This window comes from Ornithorhynchus anatinus, chromosome 5 (assembly GCF_004115215.2).
Source record: "Ornithorhynchus anatinus isolate Pmale09 chromosome 5, mOrnAna1.pri.v4, whole genome shotgun sequence".
Classification (NCBI taxonomy): domain Eukaryota; kingdom Metazoa; phylum Chordata; class Mammalia; order Monotremata; family Ornithorhynchidae; genus Ornithorhynchus; species Ornithorhynchus anatinus.
In genome coordinates, this window is record NC_041732.1 from 55,627,379 (window position 1) to 55,646,091 (window position 18,713).

General features: G+C 57.5%; 1 protein-coding gene across 3 annotated transcripts in view; it reads left to right on the forward strand.

Annotated features, from left to right (window-relative positions):
• Nucleotides 1-7,718: 7,718 nt before the first annotated feature.
• The window catches only part of SAMD11 (sterile alpha motif domain containing 11), a 79,160-nt gene continuing 68,165 nt past the window's right edge, over nucleotides 7,719-18,713 (forward strand). The window contains exons 1-2 of one of the 3 annotated variants that reach the window (XM_029066709.2): nucleotides 7,719-8,224; nucleotides 11,561-11,652. In XM_029066709.2, coding sequence (XP_028922542.2) covers nucleotides 7,723-8,224; nucleotides 11,561-11,652 — 594 coding nt within the window. In that variant the 5' untranslated portion in view covers nucleotides 7,719-7,722. Of the gene's footprint in view, nucleotides 8,225-10,259; nucleotides 10,357-10,730; nucleotides 10,883-11,560; nucleotides 11,653-18,713 lie in introns of those variants that run through there. The other 2 variants (XM_029066711.2, XM_029066712.2) reach the window with 2 other exon arrangements.

Below are 18,713 nucleotides of genomic sequence, written 5' to 3' on the forward strand. Positions count from 1 at the left end.
AGGAGTGAGTCCTCCTCTTGTGCAGTTCTTCTGCGGGAACCCCTCTTCTGCCTCGAGCATGGAGGTTGGGCGTTCTTAAGCTTCTTTCTCGGCAGAGTCTAGAGTGCTATGTAGTTGCCCTTCGGTGAAGGGCACGGTGAGATCATCGTGCCCCTGGCTGAGGCTCAGCAAGACTTGGGTCTGCGGTCATTCCTGGGTCAGTCCACTCGTCCCTGGTCAGTCTTCGGTGGTCAGGGTTGGAGCACAGCCTGTGGTCCCAACAATAATAATAATAATAACAACAATAATTATGATTATTACAATACTGTGTACCAAGCACTGTACTAAGTGCTGGGGTAGACCCAAGATCAGCAGGTTGGACACAGTCCCTGTTCCACATGGGGCTCACACTCTAAGGGGAAGGGAAAAGAGATATTGAATCCCCATTTCACAGATGAGGAAACTGAAACATAGAGAAGTTAAGTGATTTGTCCAACATCACACAGTCGGCTAGTAAGTGGCAGAGCTGGGATTAGAACCCAGGTCCTCTGACCCCTAGGCCTGTGCTCCTTCCACCAGGCCACACTGCTCCTCACGGTAATCCCTGAGGGCTCTAGGAAACCATCTCCCTTAGGCAGATCCATCTTCCCTGAATTTGGCTGATGAGCGAGCACAGGTGCCAAACTGTAGGCTGAGGAATAAGAAAAGATCTGCACATCTGGTGGGTCTGGGAGAGTCTGCTGATATGAGCTGGCCATGTGGGGGTGTGCTTAATATCCTCCCTGTGGTAGGTCTGGGGTACTTTTCTGCCACAATGCTTAGTACAATGCACTGCACCCTGTGGGAGCTCAATAAACATAAATATTGCTGTGACTAAAAATCTCCACCAGCATTAGAGCTATGATCTTGTAATACTTTGGGTCCTATAGACTAGTGTCTTTGGAATCACTGACTCAAAAAAAATAAGAGGTGAGTTTCTTGGAAAATAGGTGGGAGATGGGATTCAGGATCTCAGCACCTAATCTCACATTTCCTACTGCCTCAGTGATTCAGAACACACAATGTTTGCAGCTTGGTCACCTGAGTGGGAGAAAGGCAACCAATGAGAAGCAGTGTGTCTAATGGAAAGAGCCCACGACTAGGAGTCAAAGGACCTGGATTCTAATCCTAGCTCCACCTTCTGTCTGCTGTGTGACTTTGGGCAAGTCATTTCACTTCTCTGTGCCTCAGATCCCTCATCTGCAAAAAGGGGACTCAAGACCTGTTCTCCCTTCTACTTACCCTGTGAACCCCATGTAGGGCCTTTTTATCCTGTACTTATCCTGGCACTTAGTACTGTGTTTGGCATATAGTAAGGGTTTAACAAATACCCCAGTTATTAACGAGCCCCGTGATCAGAGGAGTTAGGACAGAGCTGTGAATGAACAGTCCTGGTGAGGTTTCTAGGGGAGGGTCAGGAATGGAGAGGGGCAAATCAGAGGTGCAGGGTCACTGGAGAGAGAGCCAGGGATGGAGAGGGGAGAGTTGGGGTGTGGGTGGTCCAAGCTGGGTCCCTGGAGGGAGAGTCGGTAGTGGAAAGGGAGAAGTTAGCGGAGTTAGGCAGTCCATTCCTAACCATGAAAGTGAGTATCCAGAAGGGTGAACAGCATACGGTTCCTTCAAGTGTCCTGGTGTCCTTGTCAGGGATAGAGTCCTGGGTTGACTGGATCGTGAGGCTGACCTTTAGCCACTCTTAGCACTTGTGTGTTTTATTCCTATCTTCAGCATGTGTGTGTGTGTAAGTATGTGTGTGTGTGTGTTGAGAGGAAGGAGGAACATTTGTATGGACTCTCATTTATATACTGAATTACTTATTCTGCTAATGCATCCTGATACAGTTGAACTACTTCCTGTGGGGATTAAGTACTTACTCTCCCTCCTACTTCAACCATGAGCCCCAAGTGGGATGGAGATTTTGTCCGACCTGATTATCCTGGTTCATGCCAGTGCTTTTTACAGTGTGTGGCGCATAGTAAGCACTTAACAAATATTGCAGTTATTATAATTATATACTCCTTTGTCTAAGGCACTATTTTTGTCCTTTTTAAACTGTAAGGTCCTTAAAGGCAGGGAATGATTGTCTTTTTGTACTGTTAGTATGGTGCTTTGCACTCAGTAATACCATCACCGGATGGAGTACTGGCTTGCTGCCTCCCCTCCCTGACCTTTTGGGCTTCCTGTGGGCCTCACCATTCAGGGCAGTGGCCTAAGGCTGGCCAGACCTCCAATCCTGAATCACAAGGGCTCCATGGGTTGGGCCAGGCTAAGAACTGCCCCCCCAGCAGGCAACTGTATTCCAGCAGTGGCCCCGAGTGTGATGGGGTATCTTGTTCCTGAGTCCCCCGCTGGGTAGAGAGAAGCAGGGACTTGTGGGCACTTGAACTAGTAGGTTTCCATCATCACCATCACCAACTGTATTGAATGAGCACCTCATTAGGTATTGGGTACCTACTATGTGCAGAACCCCGCTAACGGTGTCTACTATGTAGAGGGCACTGACCTAGTATCTGCTGTGTGAAGAGCTCTGTAATGAGTGCCTACTGAGTGCTCGGTACTTCATTCAATAGTATTTATTGAGCGCTTACTATGTGCAGAGCACTGTACTTGTATTAGGTGCTTGGGAACAAGAAACAGAAAAGTAAAAGACAGTCCCTGCCCCCAAGGAGCTAATGATCTAATGGAGGAGCTAAGCCTACACATTGCCAAATACACAACTAATATAAAAGTAAGAGCCTAAGCACATTAATTAACTAAGAGTGAAGCACGGGTGCTAATGCAACTGATAGAGTGAGAAGGCCAGGAAAGAGGGGATTAATCGGAGAAGGCCTCCTGGAAGAAATGGCTTTGAAGCAAAAGGGAGATGTGGTCTGGGGGAATCTAAAGGAGGTGGTGGCGGAGTGTGGGGGGTGTTCCTGATGAGTTGTGGGGAGAGGATATGAGTAAGGGGTTAGAGAGCTGAAAATGAGGCTCAGATGGGAGAGAAGAATAACAGTAACAACAGAAGTATTTAAGTGCTTACTATGTGCCAGGCATTGTATGAAGCGTTAGGGTAGATACATTATAATGGGGTTGGATAAAGTCCCTGACCTAGTTGAGCTCACAGTGTTAATCCCCATTTTATAGCTGAAGCACAGAGAAGTTAAGTGACTTGCCCAAGGTCACACAGCAGACAAGTGGCAGACCTAGGTCCTTCTGACTCCCAGGCCCAAGCTCTATCCATTAAGCTTTGCAGTGTCTCACTAAGCCACGCTGCTTCTCTGCTTCTCAGAGAAGAGTGTGAGCTGCATGGTAGTGGGGCAAGAGCGTAGTGAGGTAAGACAGGGAGAGCTTGGCCTTGAGGCCAGTGGTCAGGAATTTGTATGTGTAAGTTTTTTCAATTGACTATTACGTTATTTCCTCTGATTACTCAATGTGTAAATATTTTTATGTCTGTCTTCCTCACAAGAGTGTAAGCTCCTTGTGGGCAGGGTACATGCCTTATGTCTCTGGTGTATTTTCCCAAGCATTCAGTACAATGCTTTGTAGCCAGTGGGCACTCAGAAAATACTGTTACTGCTAGTATTTGTAACCTGCCATGAACCCTGTGGCCCAGCCCTCCCCACCCCGACCAGGGTCCTCCACTTTGACCGAAGGCCTAAATCATGGTATAGTGGATAGAACATGGGCCTGGGGGTCAGAAGGTCATGAGTTCTAGTCCCGGCTCCACCACTTGTCTGCTGTGTGACCTTGGGCAAGTCACTTCACTTCCCTGGGCCTCAGTTCCCTCTTCTGGAAAATGGGGATTGAGACTGTGAGTCCCACATGGGACAGGGACTGTGTCCAACCCGATTTCCTTGTATCCACCCCTGTGCTTAGTACAGTGCCTGGCACATAGTAAGCACTTAACAAATGCCATAATATAATTATTACTGTTATTCCCTTTAGCTGTCCCTGGCTGTCTTCCCCCATTGCCCCTATGCTCTTTCTTTTAGTTCCAGCAGAGAAATTTGAACCAGAGGTGGCTTGTCCCACCTTGGGAAGAATTCAGCCCCACAGCTCACTGTGGGTAGGGAGTGTATCTGTTTTTATATTATACTCTCCCAAGTGCTTACTACAGTGCTTAGCACACAGTAAGTGCCCAATAAATACTGTTGTTTGATTAGCGGTTCCCCCCAACCCCGACCCCCAGCCCACCTTCTGGGCTTAGGGAGGTGGGGTTGGCTCCAAATCCATCAGGTTGCCTTCCCAGGATATTTGCTTTAGGTTCGAGACCCCTGGCATGGTGTGCCAGCCAGCCCACCGAGCCAGCAGTCCCAAGAGGAAGTCTTGGTCTGGCCTGTGCAGAATTCAGTAGCCACTGGCAGGAGCTCTAAGTTAAGCCTGTTCCAAGTGCACTCTAGAGCTCTGAGAGGGGCGTCAACATGCTGGGACCCCTTTAAGCCTCCAAGTGTACCCTTGCTATCAACAGTCCCCCCCTTTTCCTCATCTCCCCCTCCCCTCCCCGTCACCCTGACTCGCTCCCTTTCTTCTACCCTCCCCCTGTCCCCACAGCATTTGTGTGTGTGTGTATGTATATATATATATATCCATAATTCCATTTATTTCCATTATTGCCTGCTTACTTGTTTTGATGTGTATATATCTATAATTCTATGTATTTATATTGATGCCTGTTTACTTGTTTTGATGTCTGTGTCCCCCCCACTGGACTGTAAGCCCAGTGTGGGCAGGGATCATCTCTCTTTGTTGCTGAATCCTACTTTCCAAGCGCTTAGTATGGTGCTCTGCCTACAGTAAGCACTCAATAAATACAATTGAATGAACAGTCTGTGCAGATATCCTGCTCCCAACTGTTTGGGGAATGAATCCCTGGCTGAATTGACCACGGCAGGACTCCCTCACAGTATCTCTCTCTTCCTCCATGTCCTCCCCCTCCCACCTGCCCACTCACCCACCTCCCTGGCCCAGATCAGGTTGTCAGAGCACCTGGAACTGAGCTCAGGAGACTGGGTTTCTGTGCAGCTTCTGTCCCTTTTGACAGTGGGAAGACCTGGCCTGGCACCCTCTGCCCTTCCTCTTCTCTGCCACATCCCACCCCACCTCAAGCTCTTGGTGCTGCTGTGGCTAACATGGTACTGCTGTGGTGCTGTGGCTAACGTGTTCTTCCCCCGGAGGCGGCCCTAACTGGGTGGTTGGAGGGGCTGTCACCCTCTGTTTTCATTTTCTTTCACTGAAATCGTGTAGAGCCTCAAGTGAAAGTAACCCTGTCCTTACCCTTCCTCACCCTGACCACTCCCTGCTCCTACTTCCTCCCCAGCCGAAGGTGAGGGGACACCCAGACCATAGTGGCTTTCTTCTTTGACGACTTCGGCTCTTCCCTAATTCCAGTCTCGGCCTGAGGCGGCTCCCCCCAACCCGTCTGCCAGGCTGATGCCCTCAATCCTGGGATGGGTAGGGGTGGGAGGTTGGATGGTAGAAATCAGTCCCTCTGCTCCTTTCAGCCCTGACTGGGGGCTTCTCCCAGGCAGCCCCACCAGGGGCAGAGAGGCTTCCCAGGCAGCCCCACCAGGGGCAGAGAGGCACTCTTCTTGTGGCATAGTGAGTGACCGTCTTGACTTCCAACTCAGTAGAATCAATTAATCAGTCAGTCGATCGGGTTTATTGACCATCTGCTGTGGGCAGGACATTGTACCAAGCGCGTTGGAGTACTGTAACTGGGCAATGCCTGTGGAAGGAGGTGTAGGCGTAATGGTTAGTTCAGAGGGTGAGGAGTGGTCTGTTTGGCACTTTGGAACTCAGTCTATCTGTCACTGAAGTGGGAACATGAACACTGCATCTAAAAGTGGAAGGGAAAGGGGAGACGAGGGTTGTTCTTACAGTCTGCTCGGAGGCGGGGAGGAGTTTCTGGCAGGAGAGGCTGGCAGACTAGGCCTCTTCTTCGTCCGGGCCACAAGCCTGTAGCGTTCCTGTGCCAGGGCTCTTCCCGGCCCCAGCCCGGGGTGGCGACAGAGTCCCAGGACCAGGGAAATAGTGTTCAGCTACAGCTCTTTGGCTGCCAGTCAGTCCCTGTCAAGTGGGGAGGGGGCTTTGCGGGTCTAGGGCTGTGAAAAGCAGGGGACAGCCCAGAGCTAGAAGCCCCCTGTCTCCCACCTGCCCGTCACCCTACCCGCATCCCGGGTTGGGAGATGCTCCAGTTCCCCTGACAGTCATGTCTGGCCCGTCCTCACCAACGAGCTCCGGGCCAGGGTCTGGTCCATCTGGCAGGCAGGTGTTTGTAGGACCGGTCGGTTGGGTGCCTGGGAGGCCGCCGGCTGACCCAACCTGCCCCGAACAATCCCACTGCCCCGGGGCCTGGCTTCTCTGAAAAGACTGGAGTGGTAGGAGGTTGGGGGGACTCCGGGAAAGACCGCCCCTCTCTCCCCTCCCACCCCCCATCCTTCTCCCGCCCGCCCCCCACAAGGCTCTTCATAAAACCCTGCATTCCCAGGCCTCGCCCACCTGCTCCGCTTCCATTCGGGCCAGACAGCCCCGGTTTCCAGCCGACAACCCCAGACACACACCCAAGAGTGGGCACTACCTATCACCCTGGCACTCACAACTGAACCTACGACCTTGGGCACGATTCCTTAATAAGGACTTCCCCTCCTCCCTCCCTCCAAAAACACACACACACAGAGTCACAGACACACAGCGCTCCTCTTTTAGAGGGCACCCAAAGAATCAACCTCCCCCCCCATCCCCTCCACCCACCATCACCACCACGTGGATCTCCCGGTCCTCCAGAAGAAAGGGTGTAGCCGGGGCCACCATTCGAAGTGACCGTGGTCTCCCCGCTCCCCCGTGGCCTCGAGTGACCTTTCGGTCCCGTCGGTGGCGGCTGCCCCGGATCCCCCCTCGCCCCCCCCCCGCCCCTTCCTCCCGTGGTTAATTGGCCCAGGCTTGGTTCCCGCTCGCCCCCGCACACTTGGCCGCGTTGCGGGGCTGCAGCGGGGGGTCGGAGGTGGGGTGGGGAGAGCGGGCCGGCCGTCGCACACCCCCTCTGCGCCCCCTCCCAGGCCAGTCCCGCGCCGGGGAACGTTTAAACGGGCCCAAGTTGGGGAAGGGGCGGCGCAGGCCGAGCTCGTGGGGCCGGAGAGTCCAGCTGGAGGCCGACCCCCGCCCGGGGGGGGGAACCGGGGGTCCTCGGCCTGGGGCCGCCCGAGCCGCCTTCTAACCCCGGAGGCGGAGGGGCGGCAGGTGGATCCGGCCCCCAAAGTTGTGCCAGGGGCGGGGGGCGCGGGGGAGGGGAGGTCCCCGGCCCCGAGTCGAGGGGCGGGTCGGCTCGGCGCGCGCGGCGGTCGATCGGGGATCAATAAGCGTTTCCAAGCGGCACCATGTGCCGGGCGGCGGGGGGGGCGGGGGCGGCCGAGCCCGCGCCGGGATGGCAGCAGCAGGTCCTGGGAGGCGGGTCTGGCATCGGCGCGGCGGCGGCCGAGGCGAAGGCGAAGGCGGCGGCTCCGGGGTCTGCGGCGCCTTAGGAGCCCGGACTCGGGCTGGCCGCCGGCCGGAGCCCCCCGGGGAGCCCCCCGCCCCTGACACCGCCCCCTCCCCCGCCCCCCTCCCGACCCCCGGCCCCCGGCCCCGACGGGGACAAGTTTGGCCCTCCGAGACGGAGGCCGCTGCCCGCCGGCGCCGGACGCGGGCCGCCCCGGGACCGGCCCCGGGACGGGCGGCGGCGACGGCACCATGCCCGCCGTCAAGAAGGAGAGCCTGGGCAGGGAGGACCTGGCGCTGGCCGCCTTCAACCAGCCCCTGGACCTGCTGCCCGACTGCCTGGCCCCGCTGGCCGCCCTGCCCGTGGGGCTCCCGCACGCTCCGGGCTACGAGCCGCTGCTGGCGCCCCCGCCCCTGCACGCCCCCCCGCCGCTGCCCGCCGGGCCCCGGGCCTACCTGAGCCTCCACGAGACGCACCTCCACCATCACCATCACCTCCACCTGCCCCGGGACCAGCCGCCGCTCCAGCGCTTCTGCGCCGCGCCCGACTTCCAGCCGCTCCTGGACAACGGCGAGCTCTGCCTGGAGGTGGAGTGCGGCGACAACAAGGCGCTGCTCTACGTGCACAAGCTGTGCCAGGGCAGCAAGGGGCCCTCCATCCGCTACCGGGGCGAGTGGCTCACCCCCAACGAGTTCCAGTTCGTCAGCGGCCGGGAGACGGCCAAGGACTGGAAGCGCAGCATCCGACACAAAGGTATCGGCCCGGGACAGGACCGGACCGGCCTGGCACAGCACCGGCCTGGCACAGGACCGGCCCGGGACGGGACCGGCCCGGACCCTCCCCTCCGGTCCTCCTCCCCCCTTCCCGCCGTCCGGACCCCCTCCCTAACCCCTCCTCCTCCCCCCCCCCCCGTCCAGCCCAGCCGGGACCAGACCCCCCCAGCCTGGGCACTTGGCAGTGGGCACACCCGGCGGGCCGGACTCTGGAGCCGGGGCTGCCAACCTCGACCCCCGCTGTCGTCTGCCCGGCCGAGCCGGGCCGGCGCTTGCCTGGTCGTCCCCCTTTTTCTCCGGCTCGGGACCCCCCAGCAGCCCTCGACTTCTACCTTCTTATCGGGTCGACACCCCCATCCCCCAACTCGGCCGCGCTTCCCCGTTGGCGCCTCCTGGAAGCCCTCCCCCGGGGTAACCCCGACGCCGGACTTCCTCGTCGCCCTCCTCTCACCCCCCGCTCTGGGGGAGCCCCTTCCCCACCGCCCCTCCTGGCTGCCCAGCGACGGTGCCAGCGGTCATCCCCAGTCAGGCCCGTCGCCCCCGCCCCAACCTCCCCCGGACCTCTAAGGACCGGAGCAGGGACGGCCGGGTCACTCGGAGGGCCCGGGCCTGGGGTGAAAGGTCAACATTTGGGTCTCCTCTCGGGGTTCTCGCAGCCCCCGACAAATCTGGGGAGTGGATGAGGGGGCAGAGGAGTCGACTCTTTCCCCGAAGTTCGCTCTTCTCTGCCAGGGGGGTAAGAAGAGGGGGCCCTGCGGGGCGCGGGATGGAGTCGGAGGGGAGAAGTTGGTGACTGTGGGGGCGGGATGGAAACTGCGGGAGGTGTGGGGGGGTACTGGGCGGGAAATTGTGTGTGGTGGGGATCGCTGCGGAGTGAGGGATGGAGTCTGGGGGAAAAGTTAGTGACTCTAGGGGAGGGATGGAAACGGTGCGGGGGATGTAGCGGTGGGGGTACTGGTGCGGGAAATGGGGGGGGGGGTATCGCTGCGGGGTGCGGGATGGAGTCTAGGGGGAAAAGTTAGTAACTGTAGGGGTGAGATGGAAACGGTGCGGGGAATGTAACGGTGGGGATACTGTGCGGAATATGTGGGGGGATCTCTGCCGGGTGCGGGATGGATTCTATGGGGAGAAGTTAGTGAGTAGGGGCGGGATGGAAACCGTGCTGGGGTGTAGCGGTTAGGGTTATGTGAGGGGATTGTGGGGGTCTCTTCAGGCCCGGGAAGCGGGGGGGAGTTGGTGACTGGGGTCCGATGGAGCCTGTGCGGTGGTGGGTCTGTGCGGGGAGGCGGGGGCGTCTCTTCAGGGCGGGCTGGAGCCTGGGCAGGGGGAGTTGGTGACCGGGGTCCGATGGAGACTGTGCGGGGGGTGTAACGGTGGGAGGGGGTCTGCGCGGGGAGTGTGGAAGTCTCTGAGGGGGGTTGGTGTAACAAGGAGGGGTTCTGTGCGGGGATGGAGTGCGGGGTTCTGGGGGAGGGGCGGGATGGAGTCTCCACGGGGGGAATTGGTGACCGTGGGAGGCGGGATGGGAGTTCCGTGTGGGAGGCGAGTGGTGCGTCGATGTCGGGGGACGGGGGTGAAGCGATGGGGGCTCTGTCCCGGGGTCTGCGGGGGGCCTGATGGAGACTGTGCGGGGCGGGGGGGCGCCGAGTTGCAATCTCTGGGTGGCGGAAATTGAGGGCTCTGGGGAGGGGATGGAGACCGTGCGGGGGCATGTAGTGACGGGGGGATGCGGGGGCGGGGGGCGGGATGGAGCCTCCGTGCGGGGGGCGGGTAGAGGGTTGTGGGGGCGGGATGAAGTCTCTGGGCGGGTGACGGGGGGAGTAGAGGAGTGTGGGGGCGGGATGGAGCCTCTGTGCGGGGGGAGTTGCGGACTGGGTGGAGATGGGGCGGAAATGTGCGGGGAGTTGGATTTCCCGGTAAAGAGAGGCTCGGGGAGCGGCGGCGCCGGGGGGGCGCAGGGATGGCGGGGAGGGAGGGTCGGAGGGAGGGGCAGGGGTCTTCGGGCGAGGCCGGAATTCCCGCCGCCGGCCGGGACCAGCAGCCGGGAGCTGCAGCCCCGCAGAGATGCGGGGCGAAGCTGAGGGGGGTGAGGAGCAGCAGAACCTCTGCCAAGTAAGGGTGGCACCGGCCTCCCCGGGGGTAGGGGGGCAGAGGCCGGGGAGGGTGGGGGAAAAGGGGGTGGAGGGGAAGGGGAGGAGATGCGGGTGGGATCTGGGGAGTGGGAAAGTTGGCTCCGCGGAGCAGCGGGTCGTGGACTGCGTACGGGGGTCGGGCTGAGCCCCGAGGCCGCCCCCCGTACTCCCACCCACCCGTCTGCGACGACCCCCCGCACCCTCGACCCCCGGCTCTCCATCCCGCCCCCGCACCTCACCATAAACCGCATCCAGGCAAGGAAAGGGGGAGGGACTGGGGCGGGGCGGGGCGGGGACCCTCGCCCGGGAATCGGGTTTCCTTGCAGACGGATCCACCCGCGGCGCGGAGCGGTGGCGCCCGGGTCAGGGGAGCCGGGACCGGCCGGGGCCGGGGAGGCGGCAGCCCCCGATCCTCCGGACAACGGCGACATCGACATGCTGAGAGAAAGTTGCCACATGTAGAGATGGGATTAGCTGGGAGAAAGAACGAGGAAGATAATAATAATGTGTGTGTGTGTGTGTGTGTATCAGATAAACGTGTGAAGGAAAATAACTTCTGTTTCTGCAAATACTGGATGTGCGTGGCAGAGACTATGGGGAGCGTGTGCGTGAGAGGATGGAGTCGGTGTATGTGCGGGAGAGCGAGAATAGTAATGGATCTGTGCATATTAGCATGAGCTTAATATGTGTTAGCTGGGGGGCTCTGGGGGTGTGCGGGGATAGTTTGTATGTTGTGTCTGCCTGGAATATATATATATATATAGTTTGTGTGTGTGTGCGCGCACGCGCTTGTGTGGGGGTGTGGGCATATGTGCGTGGGTGAATGGTAGCGTCTCCCATCAGGAAGGATGGATGAGCTCCGGTTCTGGGAATGAGACTTCGGGACGGGGAACCTGCCTGCAGGAATTGATTCTAATGGTAGTGGTTTGCACTGTGCCATTCACACTCTCTCCCCTGCCCGACTTCCCTGCCCCTCATGTTCCCAGAGGATGAGTAGGCGGGCAAGGATGCGGCACATTGCAAGGCGGATGCCAAGGTGTCTTGCTCAGTGTGTGTGTGTGCGTGTGTGTGCGCCCGCGTGCATGCCTTGTGTATGTGTGTCTCCTCACCGCCCCCCCCCCCCCGCCCCCAGGTCTCCATCCCCCAGCCTCTTACACCTCTTTCTCTGTTTCTTCTGAATCCAGGGAAAAGCCTGAAGACCCTTATGTCCAAAGGAATCCTGCAGGTTCACCCTCCAATCTGTGACTGTCCGGGGTGTCGAATCTCATCTCCAGTGGTAAGAGTCTCGTGAAAAGTCGGGATTTGAGGCTTTTCCCTCCTTGCCCTTCTCTTCTGACTCCTCGGCTTAGGAGCCCAAGGTCTCAAAGTATTGGAAAGGAAGCAAGCATGCCCATCAGGCTCTTGCGCCCTCTCCCCCCCAACCCCCTCCCCGCGGGATAGGGAGAGACTCGGAGGTCCAGTGAGGAGAGGGGAGGACCGGAGAGGTGGCTAAGCCCCATGTGTCACGGAACCTCTCAGCACTGGGTGAGGGTGTGCTGATGGGTGAGGAAGATCATGGAGAGGCAAGGGTGCAGAGGACAGAGGGCTCTAGGGCCAGGCTGGAGAAAGAAAAATCAATCAACCCAGAACTTTGGCAGCTTCTCCTCTCCGGATTGGGTCAGACCCGTTACTCATCCACGTCATTGAGCTGCCAGGTGAAAGAGTGTTTGGGGCTAGGAAGGCCTCCCACCTGATTCTGGTGACCAAGAGAGTTGCGCCTCAATGTGATGTCATGAGAAATAGGAGTCTCAAGACCTGTGGTTGCCTCATAATGTGATGTCATCAGAAATGAGGGACTTGGTGTCCAGTGATCTCAGAGTGTGATGTCATCAGAGATCCCTGTTTTGTTGGTTCAGAGGCAACCTCATAATGTAATGTCATCGGAGGTCCCTACTTTGTTGGTCCAGATCGATGTCAAAATATGATGTCATCAGAGATGTGTTCCACGTGGGTCCAGAGTAACTTCATAATGTGATGTCATCAGGTATCAGTGCCGTAGGTGGTCCAGAGTGAACTCATAGTGTGATGTCTTCAGAGATGGGTGCCGAAGAGGTGCAAGGGGCCTCAAGGGTGTGATGGGGTAGCAGTTCAGGCCTTCCAGAGGAACAGAGGCATAAACCTTGGGCCTGTGGTGGCTGAGGGGCCCAAAGAGGTTGAGAGGTTGGCTGTCCTCATGACCAGATGGTTCAGCCTCTGGGACCGGCAGGGCCTGCTGGCCGGACCATGGAGTTCTTAGAGCCTTGGCGTTTGTTTACTTTCCCTTATTTGCTGTGAACGCATAGGGGCCCCTTTGTGGCCTACCCCCCCGGTCCAAAATTGCACAGCTCCCATTGGTTGGAAACGCTCAGGCCGCTGTGGCTGTAAGTACTTGTGCCTTTCTATTCAACTTTCTCTTTGGCTGTCAGATGCTAAGTCCCAGGCGAAAGGCTTTTTCCTCTCCCGGGGGAGGCGTGATTTCTCCCCGGGTTCTGTGGGGCCAGGAGGTCAATCCTGTGAGCTAGTGTGAGGGCCAGTGGGGACTTCTCTCCCTACCCTATTTGTTTCTCCAGGACATGTGTGTTATTTCTGGGGCAAGTGTGTCATTTTGGGGACATGTGTGTTATTTCAGAAATGACCGGCCTGCTCTGCTGGGTATGTGAAGGGGATCTCGGTGCTCGGACGGGAGCGTTTGTGGGACTGGATTGGGCTGTCTGTGCCGAGGGGTGGGGTCACCCTGGGAGCCTCAGACACAGACAGGGTCAAGGCCTTTGGCCCAGAGGCAGCCGGTCTATCAGCTTGGCGCCCCTCCCCCAACTCAGACACCCGCAGTCCTGGGCAGAAGGGGCTGGATCCTTTGTCTCCTGTCCTCAGTCCTCTGTCTCAGGGCATATCCCCCAGCTCTGGAGATCTGAGGCTACAGTGTGGGAGGCGGGATCCTCCTGTTGCCCGGGGAGCAAACCATACCCCAAAGGAGAGGGTTCAACTGCCGAGGAGAAGAGGGTGTCTATCAGAGCAGCCGTGATAATCCTGCCCATACCTGGTTCCCTCTGGCTCACCCAGGTGAGAGCCGGTTTGCGGAAATGGGGAGAGGTACTGGCAGGCGGCTGTGGTGAAAACAAGAGATTGCTCCTTTTGAGTCAATGAATAATAACAATAATAATAATAGTAAGAATAATAATAATGATGACAGTAAGAATAATAATAATGGTTCTTGTTAAGTGCTTACTATATGTCAAGCACTGTATTAGCTGGAGTAGATAAAAGGCAGTCAGGTTGGACACAGGCCTTATCTCCTATGGGTCTTACTATTTAAGGGGGAGGGAGAACAGTTTATTGAAGAAGTTAACTGACTTATCCAGAGTCACACAGCAGGCATATGTGGTGGAGCCAGGATTAGAACCCCTATCCTCTAACCCCCAGGGCCATGCTCTTTCCTCTAGACCATGCTTGTGACATAGCTTCAGTTGGGACCTGGCCTGGAGACCAGGGGCTCAGAGTGGGGTAATTCTTCTATCTCCAGGATTACTGTTCTCTCTCCCAACTCTCAAAGGTGGAGCACATTATGGGGAGGGGTGCTTGTGCTTACTGACAGACCTGGGATCCCAGGAAAGGCAGGGAAGGGACTGAAAGGGTAAATCAGGGGTGCCGCCCTGCATATGCTCTCCCGACAGGAGGATAAAAGCCCTGCCTGGCCTTGGTGGTAATGACGGCATTCGCTGGGCATCCACTGAAGACAAGGCTGTGGACTAAGCGCTAGGGAAAACCCGAGACATGTCCCCATACACACAAGAGAGACAGACATGGAAATTGTCACAAAGTGATATCGGAAGAGATTAATCTAGTGTTCAGTTGGATATCCATTTACACCCATGCAGTGAGAGATTGAGTATAAATAGATGCAAGTGCTAGAGGTGGCCATTGGTTGGAATGGTTCCAGGTGTGGGGAATTAATCAGGGAAGGCTTACTGGAGGAAGAGGAGGAGATGGGGCTTTAGGAGGGCTTTGAAGGTGGGGAGGGCTAAGGGCTGGCAGATTTGGGCAGGGAGGGAATTCCAGGCGAGCGGTCGGAGGCGGTGAGACAAGATCCAAAGATGTTAGGAGGCGGGTGGCTGGGGAGGAGAGTGTCATCTGGTCGTAGCCAGTGACAGGGGCCACTGTATAAGATGGAAAAAATCGGTAGAGGGCCCTGAAGCCAATGGAAAAGCGTTTCTGCTTTCTGCAGAGGGAGATGTGCTGCTGTCATAAGGTTTTGGAGTGGAGAGACGTGTGCTGAGCGATACTGCAGAAAGTCGATCAGGGCGGCGGCATGGACTCTGGATCGAAAGAGCTAGAGGCTGGAGGCGGGGAGACCAGTGAGGAGGCTGGTGCAGTGGTCTAATGGTGTTAGGAGAAGAATTTGAACCAGAGGGATGGTTGTTTGGGTGGAGATGAAGGGACAGGGCAAGAAAACATTAGGAAGGAAGAACTGAGAAGCAGAATGGCCTAGTGAGAAGCATGGGCCTGGGAGTCAGAGAGCCTGGGTTCTAATCCCAGCTCTGCCATTTGTCTCTTGCATGGCCTTGGGCAAGTCACTTAACTTCTTTGTGCCTCAGTTCCCTCATCTGCCAAATGGAGATTCAATAGCTTAGACGTCCTACTTGGATGGTGAGCCCAATGTGTGACCAGATTATCTTGTATCTACCCCAGTACATAGTAAAGAGCTTGGCACATAGTGAGCACTTAACAAATTCCATTAATAAAATAGTAATAATAATAATACTGATAATAGTAAGGATGTGAGATGTGAGAGCTGAATGAAAGAGGAATCGAGATGACTATAAGATTGCGGATTTGAGGGACAAGGAGGATGGTGATATTTTCGACCAGGAGGGGAAAGTTAGGAGGAGGGAAGGTTTAGGAGAAAAGATGAGTGGGTGGATTTTGGCTGTGTTGAGTTTGTGATGCCTGAGGGCCATCCACGTGGAGAGGCCCTGGAGTCAAGAGAAGATGAGGGACTGGAGAGCAGGAGAGAAGTCAGGACTGGCACGACAGACTCCGGAGTCTGAAGTCGTGGGAGCGGATAAGCTCCCCAAGGGAGGGAGTCGAGAGTGGGAAGAGTGAAGGAGCCAGAACAGAGCCTTGCAGAGCACCCACAGGGAGGGAATTGGAGGTAGAGGTGCAAGCCAGCAAATGAGGAGATGGAGAAGGAACAGCCAGAGAGGTGGGAGTGGGGGTTGGGGAAGGATCGTGTTGGTAAAACTGGGGAATAAAACAGGGAGAAGGAGGTGGTTCACAGCATTGAAGCGGCTGAGAGGCGAAGGGGGTCAGAAACAGCAGGGCGGTCGGGATTCTGAATTGTTTTCTTCCCTTCGGGCCGTTGGAGATGTGAGTCCGGTACAGCTAGCCACTGCTCACCGGGGCCGGCCTGAGCCTCTGTGCACTCTGCTGGGAAACGCTGATGCGATGGGGACGCTTTGGCCATCGAGGGTCTCAGTGACTCTCGTGCTCGGCCACCTCGGCCAAGTGGGCATGGGAGGTTCACACATGGGGCCAGGTGCCTCCCTGTCTGTCTAGCTTTCTCCTTTCCCATCTGAGGCCAGGGGCCCTGCTCCATGGAAACTGACAGGAATGTCGCTTACATCCCCCTCTGAGGGAAAACTGGACTTCTTTCACATTTTCCCTGCTTTTGTGATGGAGTCTTCCCCCCCTCCCTCCTTCATCCTGCAGTGGGCCAGGACACACAGTCCCGGAGGTGCCTCCGTGGGCAGCTGAGAGTCACCCAGCACCCCCTCACCCCACCACCCACTGCTGGACCCATCCTGTCCCCACCTCCTGAGCCCAGTCCCACCAGCATTGCCAGACTGGCAGCAGGACCCCAGTGAGTCTGGAATGTTATCAGGGATGGCCAATTAGTTTGGGAAATGAAATTGTGTTTTGAGAGGAAATGATTGGGCCTGGAGAGACGTGGTGGGGAGGGGGCACCCCCCAACCCCATCCCCCTGTATTCCCAGTCCCACCATGAAAATCCTCAAGATGTGCTAAGCAGGAGGGAATGGAGCCCACAGCCCCCTCAAGGCAGCAACACAGGTCTGTGAAAGAGCAGGGCTGAGGCTTCTGGGAGGATCAGGACCCAGAGAGGCTGAGGCTGGTGGGCAGATACACCCCTGGGGGTGCCTGGGGCTTTCATGCCAAGCTCATCGTGGGGAGACCCAGGCAGGGGACTGGGAAGCCCCAGGGAGATGGAGGGAGGCTGGTGGCTGGTGATGGTGGGCCCACCTCATAGCTCACAGCTCTCACCTAGGGCCCCCCCGGGCCAAACACTGCTGGCCTGCATCAGAAGTCCGGGGTGGGGAGGGCACATCTCTCCTTCAACATTGTCAGCTGTTTCATCCTCTTCCTCACTGGCTCCACTCCACAAAACCCCACCCCCTACCCTGCCCACTCCCCCAACCCTCCACAGAGGTCAGGGTAGCGCCCACGGGCACTCTGTCCACAGGCCATCGTGAGAGTCCACCCACGCCTTCCGGGCCGACTTCTCAGGGCCAAGGCACTTCCCTCGTCCTTGATTTTCTAAAGTTTGAGACCCCTTCCCAGCCTCCTGCAGGGAAAGGGAAGTTTCTCTCCCAGTTTTGACCTGTCCAAAACCAGGGACAAAGCCCCAGGACCATTCAGTGCTGGATTTGGGACTTGACCCCTCCTCCCAGCCTGGGCCCAGCAGCATCAGGCAAAGAAGGAATCAGAGAATGGGGGATCCAGGAATGGGGGAGCAGAGGCTGGGGGATCATAGGCCGTGGGATTGGGGACTAGGGGACAGGAAGCTGGGGGGTCAGAAACTGAGGGATGGAGACGGGGTATTAGAAGTTGGGGGATCTGAGACGAGGGACCAGAGTCTGGGAGATCGGAGGCTGGGGGATCAGAAGCTGCAGGATTGGCAGCTGGAGACTCAAACGGCTGGGAGATGAGGGCCGGAAGATAAGGAGCTGGGGGTTTGGGGTCTAGGAGTCTGGGAATCTGACAAGCAGGCAGGCAAGGAGTCAGACTGACTGACAGATAGGCATTGAGTTGGGCAGTCCTGCAGGCAGGCGGACAGATAAACAGACAGCACCTTCTGGAACTCCCGACAGGGCAGGTAAAGGTGAGACATTACAATAGTTTTGCTGTCACATTTAACTTTGGACATGTCGGCTGGCTCCCTGGGAGCTGAGGGTCGCGGGGGTGGTGGTTGGAGGGCCTGGGGGCCGGGGGCCCCGGCCTGAGCTGCTCGCTCGGGGTAGCCTCAACAGAAGCCCCTCCTCTCCCGCCCCTCTGGCACCATCTGTTCTCTTCTTTCCTTGCCCCCGTCCCCTCCTCCCCGTCCCTCCTCCTACACAAAGCAGGTGCTGTTTCCAACTCGGAGGGGGCAGGGGGCTTTTCGTGCTGCGCACACCGCCGTGGGCTCCGGACACAGCGGGTTGGGAGGCCCAGCCTGGCCCGGCCCTGCTCTGTTTTCAATTAGTTGTAGAACGCCAAGTGGAAATTACACCCTCATTTCCCCTCCCCTCGTTCCGTTGCGTTTGGACGCCCCCTTCTGCGTCTCCCGGGCGCAGTCTGCTTCCTGCAGCCAGACTGCCAGCACGCGGCTCCTTCCACAACAGATGCCAGTGCTGAGCCCGTCTGTCTCGGATGTCTCGGGTGGCAGCTTCCGGCCCCCCTCCCCCAGGCCCAAGTGCGTCATCACCACCGAGCCGGAGGCCGAGAACCCGAACTCCATTCCCAGCATCGGGCCCACCCCAGGCACCGGTCAATGGCCACCAGCCACTGGCTGACCGCCGGCCACCGGCTGGTCACCACGGCCAGCCCCTGGCCAGGGTGGAGGAGGGGTGTCGGCTCTGGCCTCCTGCCACAGCCCCTCCTGCCTCAGGCCCCTCTGCCAAATGCATGTCCCTTCCCGCCTTTGTCCCCAAAGCGTCCTCCTCCACCCTCGTAGCCAGACCGGACAGGGAGCCGAGGACTGTCACAGTTCCAAAGAGTGGACCCCTTCAACCCCATGGCTTCCCCTTCAATGTCTTCACCGCCATTGCTTCCCTGTCCCTTGAGGGCTGTAGACTATGAGCTCGTTGGAGCCAGGGAATGGGTCTATTGTTATACTGTACTCTCCCAAGCACTTAGTACAGGGCTTTGCACACAGTAAGTGCTCAATAAATATGAAAGAATTGAATGAATGAGTGCTTCCCACAGTGCCTTCCCCATCAAGGACTTCACTGCTGAGGCTTCCTTACCATGGTCTCCTCACTGAGGGCTTTGGATGCTGTGGCTTGACTACCATGGCATCCTCATGGAGGGCTGTGCTCCCAGCTGCAA